The sequence below is a fragment of the Periplaneta americana genome, chromosome 8 (genome assembly GCF_040183065.1).
Source record: "Periplaneta americana isolate PAMFEO1 chromosome 8, P.americana_PAMFEO1_priV1, whole genome shotgun sequence".
Taxonomy (NCBI): domain Eukaryota; kingdom Metazoa; phylum Arthropoda; class Insecta; order Blattodea; family Blattidae; genus Periplaneta; species Periplaneta americana.
In genome coordinates, this window is record NC_091124.1 from 121,075,795 (window position 1) to 121,085,908 (window position 10,114).

The 10,114-nt window shown below is 35.8% G+C and overlaps 1 protein-coding gene across 2 annotated transcripts in view; it reads right to left on the reverse strand.

Annotated features, from left to right (window-relative positions):
* LOC138705003 (inter-alpha-trypsin inhibitor heavy chain H4-like) overlaps positions 1–9,815 on the reverse strand; it is a 51,227-nt gene extending 41,412 nt beyond the window's left edge. For both annotated transcript variants that reach the window (XM_069833534.1, XM_069833533.1), the window contains exons 1-2: positions 9,656–9,815; positions 83–237 (exon numbers count right to left, since the gene is read on the reverse strand). In XM_069833534.1, coding sequence (XP_069689635.1) covers positions 83–237; positions 9,656–9,748 — 248 coding nt within the window. In that variant the 5' untranslated portion in view covers positions 9,749–9,815. The remainder of the gene's footprint in view (positions 1–82; positions 238–9,655) is intronic.
* Between the last annotated feature and the right edge of the window lie 299 nt (positions 9,816–10,114).

Below are 10,114 nucleotides of genomic sequence, written 5' to 3' on the forward strand. Positions count from 1 at the left end.
TTTACCAAAATTAATAGCTTCCCCTCAATTATAACAACACTTACTACATTATAACTTTACAATAAAATTAATACCAGCTTACAGCAAGAATTCGGAGATGAAGGCTGTCTCTGGCAATACAGCGCTAAATGACACTTCTTGGGACTCATTGGATGGGTTGGCAATCCTGCTGCTGATCACAGTGCGTGCGTATCGGAACCGAATATCGGATTCTACTCGTAGACTGTATATCTCGGGCTGGAACAGAAATCATACTGTATATTTAACGCTACTGGACTGCAATAGTGGCACAACTCAAATTGAGTTTCGAGATAAATGAGTTTAAAGTTCCCTTAGTACTGAAATGCTGAAATCATATAATAATTAACTGAATTAATTGTAAGTTTTACTAAACGACTCCATAAGAGTTCGGTTAATAATAAAATTATAACATTTTTACTCCCTCGCCACCCTAGTCATAGTTAAAACTACTTTTCTTAATTGTGCCACTGCTACAGTACTTCAGTGTTAGGAATCAGTAACATCTATCTGATCTCAATCCAACACTTTTGACAGAGATATAAAATATTTAACAAACAATGACATCCAAACCATAGCAGATACAAAAATATTTTATTTCTGATACAGAGGTTATAACAGTAAGATTGAAATAAATGTATTGTCATGTTACAAATACTTTTTGGGTTTCTGGATAAGACCACTTGCGACGTTAAGTTCAGTGAAAGTCGATGAAATTCTAAGTCGTAAATAGTTGAGTACAGTATTCTTCGGAAGGAAAATAAAGCTGGATGTTTGATGCAGGAATAGGAAGATATCTTAGGGTAGTTTTCCGAGTGTTCCTGTTTGCGTCTTCGCCTTCATGCTATTGCTGCTTCCTCAGGTCTTCTTTGGACATACTCTATAGTTTAAAACCTACGATAAATGAACAACTACAAATTACAATTATCAGCTAGTGCCCTCTAAATAGTCTCCGTATGTAACATATATATTTCCCTTAATAGTCTTATAATTTCAAAATAAAAATATGGTTAGGTCTATAATTTTTATCTTCTCTTCTTTGTGAAAAGTGCATTCGGTTTTAAAGTGTTATTTCACAGTTCCAATATGAACACTTGTTTGTTCAACAAGATCCATGGATGATTACATACCAACTTCTGAGGAAACCTCTCCCATTCTTAAAGGAATTAATTTGGATGGTTTTGTAGTTTTCATTGTTGTCAGTAATATAGTGGAATCACTTCGGGTTTCGTCTTGCGTCATGTTATAGTATAATTGAAGGGTCAGCGCAACACTGGTCTAAGAGGGTCTAATAGACAAATTCACCATTGAGAAGCATGTAATTTTTCCCCTAAAAATATCACTTATAATAATGTGTATATATATATATATTGTTAGGCGTTGAACGTCTGAGTTTATATATATATATATATATATATATATATATAAACTCAGGAACTCAGACGTTCAACGCCTAACAACTGCGGAAATGAGATTTCTAAGGACTGCCGGTTACAGCTTGCTTGACCACAAAATGAATGAACTAATTACAAAATAATTGAAAATTACACCTATTTATGAACATCTCAACCACTATAGACAAAAATGGCTTAACCATGTCAATAGGATGGACCGTTCCAGACTCCCAAGACAAATTCTCCGCTATATACCACATGGAAGACGATCTTTGGGACGCCCTTTGAAAACATGGACGGAGACTGTAACAGGCCACTAGGCCTAATACCTGCAAGGACGATGATGATGATGATGATGATGATGATGATGATGATGATATAACTTTAACGTGCTTTTTCTACATTAAATGAAAAGTGCAATAGATCACTGTTGCGCTAACCCACTCAGATGATGATGATGATGATGATGATGATGATGATGATGATGATGATATAACTTTAACGTGCTTTTTCTACATTAAAAAGAAAAGTGCAATAGATCGCTAACCCACTCAATTATTATATAATATTTCATGTCTCAAAAATATTAAGTCTCATGAAAAGGTTTCTGGTAGTGTTGATTCCTATTGATGCAGGAACATTTTATGCCCACGCGAAAGAGAGGTAATGAAAATATAACATTTCTTTGAAATTACAATTGAACAAAAAGAAACTTTATCGTTACGCCTTTTGTAGCCACAAAGAACGTTTTGGACATCAGAGTGTTGAAAAGTAGATCTTCTTCAAGCCTAAGATGAAGAGAATAAAAATATACGTCAGTCAAAATCAGAGTTACAACTTTTCTGTCCTAGAGAATCTTACCTTCCAAGTTATGTCACTAAGATATATCGAAATAGAAGTAAAACTATCGGGTCCTGTCATATTGGCTAATTGATAATTCAGGAGGTCAAATATGCAAAGAGGTCAACGATTAGTTTATTTTTATCTTATAAGCTACCGACATACACTACCGCTCAAAAGTTTTCGATCACCTATCACAACTAGAGATTTGTTGTCAAAACAGGGATTTCGTTTTGAATATTCTATCATATCATAATGCTAGAGAGAGAAAATATTTATTTTGTTGGTCTATTTAGATTTTTCCGATGTGTTTGTACATTGAAATAGATGATCGAAAACTTTTCACCGGTAGTGATATGAGATCGTTTTTTTTTTATTTAAAAATTAATTCACTTAATTTTGTACGTGATATGTGTAAGTTATTCACAAATATTAAATATTAAATTTAATAATATTAGATTACCTACTTTTGTGTGAAGAAAATTTCCTGTCTGTTGTCCAATTAACTACGAACAATTATAAAGTTAAGAAACCCATAGAACTTGCTTCAAAAGACGTATACTTTGAGTACAATAGCATGGATGAATTGAACATGGCATAAAAAAGAGAAGAACGCAGCAGATGTTTATGACTTAAATATCCAACTCGCCAAGAATTCGTCGCAGCTTCTTCCACATAGATTAATGAACATTGTAGTAGTAGTAGATTTTTAGTAGGTTATTTTACGACGCTTTACCAACATCTTACGTTATTTAGCGTCTGAATGAGATGAAGGTGATAATGCCGGTGAAAAGTGTCCGAGGTTCAGCACCGAAAGTTACCCAGCATTTGCCATATTGGGTTGAGGAAAAAATCCGGAAAAAAACTCAACCAGGTAACTTGCCCCGAACGAGAATCGAACCCGGGCCACCTGGTTTCTCGGCCAGACGCGCAAACTGTTACTCCACAGGTGTGGAATAGTAATAGTAGTAGTGACAATAGTAGCTGTAGTTACTAGTGGTAATAGTAGTGGTACTAGTAGTGGCAGTAATAGTGGTAGTAGTAGTAATGGCAGTAGTAATATCAGTATTAGGAGCGGTACTTGTAGTCCTGGGTCATCCGATTATGTTCTGACCAGAGCTGCGGCAGGGATTGTGAAGGCGATAAGTTATCGCGTCCCTTCGGCCGGACAATACATGAGTCCGTGGTTCAGCTGTTACTGGTTATGCTAGAGTGACTGCCTAATAAATTCTAATGCGCTTAAAAAGTTATGCACTCATCCATGTCACGCAAGAAGAAGCCGGAACTGTCTGTCTCCATTTTCCACAGTTAGTGTTGTTTGAACAGTGCAAGAAATTACATGTGTACAGTCTGCTAAGAATAAATGGCAGCAACTAATAGGCCTAATTATTCTATTCCATATCGGGTGTTCATTTACTATTCGTATTCCGTACAGAATCCACTCGTGCTGTCAGGATATTATTTCAAGAGAAATTCCGACATGATGGAGTTGCAAGTAGTGGTAAGATTCATAATATGCTCCATGAGAAACCCCTTCGTGACCAGAAATTAGAAGTGTGGTGCGAAGTTTCCAGTGAGAGAATAACAGGTACAATTTTTTTAAAGAAACAATATTAATAGTTTCTTAAACATATGTTAGAAAGGAAATTAATCAATTAATGTGTCTAGTTGCAAGAAAACTATAGTAAAGAATGCCATTTCATAGGAATGTCTCTTAAATTCTGTCTGCAGATTAATGCCAAATTTATACCCCAATATTTAGAGCCTAAGTATAAATTTTGCAAAAACACTATTTCTGGCATGGATGAACAATATTGTAGGGAGATTGACTAAGCATGTTAACATACGAAACGCAAGTGCGGGGTAAAGAGTGCGGAGGTATTGAAATTGATCACTAAGTGCCAGATATTCCTGCAACAACATTGGAGCTAGTATACGGAGCTGTGGTCAGATCATCTATGTTGTATGGGGCGGAAATTGGGGTTGGGAAAATGCGAGAAAACTGAATAAGGTACAAACGGACTTCCTGAAACGAATACTTGGAATTGGCAGAAGCACAGCTAATTGCGGGGTGCTAAAGGAGTTCGGGCTTCGAAACGAAGCAATTCATATGAAAGTAAGGGTGATAAAATACTGGTTAAAAATTATATTTGGGGATCAGTCGCTTCTACGGTCGATTTTCTACAAGGTTCAACAAAGAGAGGGTTGGGAAAAGGGGTGGGTTTATAAAGTGCAGAGGGGCTGCATCATATAGGAATGGGATGGGTGTGGAAGAAAGGAGAGAATAACAGAAGGAATGTATGGCGTAATGTGAAGATGCGATTAATTGATATCGAGAGGCAAGAGATTGAGCTCCAATGTTCGGAAAAGTCCTCACTACATTTACAGTCAGATCTCATGCTTAACTGAGGGAGGTGTGACTACACAAATTCTTGTAACAAAGACAGCAGAGCAGGTTTAGCGTGGCTAAGATTGGGGCATGGAAAGGTAATAAAATTGTCAACGATGAAGGAGAGCGTCTTTGTCCGATTTGCAGAGAAAAAACTCCTATAAACATATTTTATTACAGTGTGTCAAATTGGAACATGTACGGAGAAAATATCCACCACCTTCGATGCTAAGTCAGTATAGGAGTTCGCTTGCATGTCTTGACCTCATGAGGAATAGAGAATACGAACAAAAGATTGGCTTGTTCCTCTTGAAGGCGAGAAAATTATATCTTCAGCTGTTGAAGTTTGTGACACGAACTGAGGAAGGGATAATAGTATCTACCCAACTATACACTTTTATGTCTGTTTTAGGTTAGGATATATTATTATATAATATGTTTTGTGTACCATTTTCATTTTAATATATGTGTTCTTTTAGAGAGTGGTTGGTTATAATCATAGATGGGGGGGGGGTGAAACCTACAAAGTAGGACTTGTTTTAGGTACAAAGCACGTACGGTCACAAGACCGGTGCATTGTATTTTAAGGATTACTATGATAATATAAAAATCTGTATGTATAATATTATTCAATAAGAAATAGATCTTGTATTGGAGACTTTCTTCTACTAGAAATATTAATAGTGTAACACAATTATTAATATATAAATTCACATGAAAACCATTTGACGTCACTAATAGAACTAAACTCTGGAAAACACTATTTTACAGAATCTTTATTAGAATAATCATAGTTTATGTATAAACAATGAGATAGGTAATATAATTACTTCTAAAGGTATTCAACACGGCTGTCTATTGTTTCCAGCATAAGTTACGTAATGGATAGATGAATTAACTAAAGAATGGAAAAAAAAAATTGAACGCACTTCTTAACCAATAACAACACTAATCACGCTATATTTAAGATCACAATATTGTATTTATTGTTCCTGAAGACAATTTTCAATAGTAAATAAAGTACTTAGGATCTCATAACAGCACAAACTGAATTGTATCAAGAAAGCACAATTCAAAACAAGTTCATTTTTATATTTACTTCATACGCATAATCTCACATTTTGTCCCTATTTCAGCTAATTACCTATGTAGAAGCAATGAAATTCTTTTATTAAACGTCAGAACAGAAATTGTGATATATTATATTATGATTCTGAATCTATATAGGCCTGTTCACAAAATCATAGCCCAAAGGGACAGAAATTTTGCAAAAGCAATATTTGACTGCCGAAGAAATTGAATTACCAGTTGACGACAAATATTGTAATATACTCGTAAATAAAATATGATCAAAGCCACCAATTTGCACAGGAAAAACTGGTATATACCTATAAAATGAGCACAGAATGCGTCCAGACATACATATATATTATTACTAGATCTTGGATTTTTAAGCCTTTAAAAATCAACTTTTAGACACGTAAAATAGTCTCCAAAATTTAAAAAATAGGCAATAAAAATAAAGTATTTTTAGTGGGTTACTTTGTAGGCGTACTTATTTCTTATTATTCTTATTACTGATTGGACATAAGGTCGCTGCCATCGCTACAAACAAGAAACACGCAACGAGATCAGCAGTTCGGACTCCTGCCGTCGGTAATCGGAACTTGGCTGGCCTATACGAAGCTTTATCAACTGCTGTGGTTATCTAGCGTCCGAATGAGATGAAGTTGTTAATGCTAGCGAATTGAGTCCAGGTTCTAGCTCCGAAAGTTACCCAAAATTTGCTCTTAATGGATTGAGGAAAAACTCCGGAAAAAACCTCAGCCAGGTAATTTGTCCCAACCAGGATTTGAACCCGGGCCCTCTCGTTTGACGGTCAGGCTGGCTAACCGTTACTCCACAACAGTGAACAAAATACAGTCTTAGGTAACAGTACGTAAAATTTAATTTTCAGATGTTAAAAGTACGACTTTATTCGTAAGAATCTAAAAAGTGTTTGTCCGCTCAAATTACATAACTATATAAATACAATTTTCGTATAGATGCTTCAGAAATTTCTTCATTCCTACAACTAAATTATTATAAGCTTGAACCAAATTCACACTATCATATTCAAAATTTTCGCCTTCTTTGTTACACGAAAAAATTTAAACATATTAACATAATAGAAATATTCATGTTAAGGCTATAATACTTAAAATAGGTCACAGTGGCAAAATAGGCATTTCATGCATCTTTTAAAACCCCTTTCAAACGTTAATATTTTTAGATAAACAGACAGACAGACAGAGAGATAGATAGATAGATAGATAGATAGATAGATAGATAGATAGATAGATAGATAGATAGATAGATAGATAGATAGATAGATAGATAGATAGATAGATAGATAGATAGATAGATAGATAGATGGATGGATGGATGGATGGATGGATGGATGGATGGATGGATGGATGGATGGATGGATGGATGGATGGATGGATGGATGGATGGATGGATGGATGGATGGATGGATGGATGGATGGATGGATGGATGGATGGATGGATGGATGGATGGATGGATGGATGGATGGATGGATGGATGGATGGATGGATGGATGGATGGATGGATGGATGGATGGATGGATGGATTTACTGAGTAATATTATACATACAGATCTTATATTATCATAATTTTCTCTAAAATCCAATGCACGAGTCTTCTGACCGTACGTGCTTTGTACCTAAAACAAGTCCTACTTTGTAGGTTTCACCCCCCTCACCTATGATTATATCCAACCACTCTCTAAAAGAACACACATATTAAAATGAAAATGACATAACACAACACATTATAATAATAATAATAATAATAATAATAATAATAATAATAATAATAATAATAATGTTTTATTTTCGCTGGCAGAGTTAAGGCCATAAGGCCTTCTCTTCCACTCAACCAGCCTTAATCAATACAATACATAAATTTAAATTACAAATATTTTCACTACACTTAAAAGGTACTCCAGCAATAATCTTCACTACACATTTATTTAAATTGAGATAAATCTATAAGGTAAAGTAGTAACTTAATTGATGAGCTAATTTAATTCAATGAATTATAATTAATTTAATATTTGAGATAGCTAGTAAAATGATGAAAATTAATTTAATACAAGCTTACTAGGACTATGTTACAGAGAGTATATATATATTCCTATTTCTATAATGAGAATATTAATGTAATTGCCATTAGAGGTTTTGTAAATCTATTTAGAGAAATTAAAGATAATAATAATAAGAATGGACAGATGTTAGTTTCATTATAAGTAACAAATATTAATCAGCAATTCATCTGTTAAGTAAGAATTTATGTAATTTTGACCTAAATGAAACTATTGTCCAACAACCCCTTATATATAATATATAATATAATATATAATTAATATAATATATATAATATATATAATATATCCTAACCTAAAACAGACATAAAAGTGAATAATTGGGTAGATACCATTATCCCTTCGTCAGTTAGTGTCGCAAACTTCAACAGCTGAAGTTCTACTCTGTCTCACCTTCAAGAGGAACAATCCAGTCTTTTATTCGTATTCTCTATTCCGCATGAGGTCAAGACATACAAGCGAACTCCTATTCTGACTTAGCATATAGTGTGGCAGATATTTTTTTATATAACACGTTAAGATATTTGAACTAGTTCCAATTCATCAGCATGGGAAAAAGAAAAAAAGGTATTTAGCCTAAAATCCGAGATCTTCTGATTTTTTTTTTTTTTTTTTGAAAGATACATATTCACATTTATTCAGTTCTTCTCTCTGTAATATTTATCAATTTCATATACATATATGTGCACTATAAACCTGAATGTCATTGCCTAGTATTAATCAGAAAGCACAATACATTCGCATCTTAATTTCCCTGCCTCTTCTTAACTGACAACATTTAAATTACAATATTATAGATTTATTAATTTGTCCTACAGAATAATATCTATAATATTGATAATTAATATTTGAGGAGAAGAATTCGCTCCTGCGCCGGGGATCGAACCCGGGTCCTTGGTTCTACTTATCAAGCGCTCTGATCACTGAGCTACGCCGAATTCAATCCACAGTACCGGACCGAACCCTCCTCCTTCAATGTTTCCCTTTGTGGCCTGACTCCAAGTAAGCATATACATACGTTGACGTATATGTCCAATGTCAACTGCCACTATACAAGGGGCGCACTCAGCTGAGTGACTTGTTTGGCCGGGATTCCGCAGTTACGTGCACAGTAATCTGTACAAATATATGCACTGCAGCTATGAGAATATTATAGACTTCTTAATTTGTCTTACAGAATAATATCTGTAATATTGACAATTAATATTTGAGGAGAAAAATTCGCTCCGGCGCCGGGGATCGAACCCGGGTCCTTGGTTCTACGTACCAAGCGCTCTGACTACTGAGCTACGCCGAATTCAATCCACAGCACCGGACCGAACCCTCTTCCTTCAATGTTTCCCTTTGTGGCCTGACTCCAAGTTAGACATATATGTTGATGTATATGTCCAATGACAAATGCCATTACTGTGCATGTAACTGCGGAATCCCGGCCAAACAAGTCACTCATCTGAGTGCCCTCCTAGTATAATGTCAGTTGACATTGGACATATACGTCAACATACATGCCTAACTTGGAGTCAGGCCACAAAGGGAAACATTGAAGAAGGAGGATTCGGTCCGGTACTGTTGATTGAATTCGACGTAGCTCAGTGGTCAGAGCACTTGATACGTAGAACCAAGGACCCGTGTTCGATCCCCGGCGCAGGAGCGAATTTTTCTCCTCAAGTATTAATTTCAATCACAGTTCATTCCTGCGTCTGATTAGGCCTACACAGCAACTGGAGGGAAGGCCAAATAAACATTGGAGGAAACACCTGAATGCAGGGAATGCTGTACCCCGTCACACACTATGCGAACTCTATTTATTTGTCTTTGAAACGAACTGATACATTCAAACTTCGTACCTTAATGTTGCCCGCATCAGTGGTGCCGTCTGTCGGCGCCGTCCCGCAATTGCAGCACAGCAGCGCGAGGACTATGACCGCAGTATCCCACATCCTTCTTTCTGTTGGACTCGATCAAGTCAACCGCAAGTTATAAACTGCAGGCCACAATGACGTCCATGGTCCAGTCTCCTGGAAATCTGCGCACGCATTCTGGAAGGTGACGTCAAAGAACTGCAACTTCAAACCGGATTAGTAACGCTTCTCTCCTTGGTATGAGGAAAACTATACCGTAAAATTCGCATCTGAGTGATGAGATGATGGTTGACCTGTCTGAAGGTATAATAATGCAGCAGCTCACACGCTGGAGAAACCGAGGTCAGCGTATTCTGTAATACGTGTTTCCCCAACATCTCCCACGTCTGCAATACCACCTTCCTTTATATTTTCAATTTCTTATTTTACTTCAATTTCTTTTTA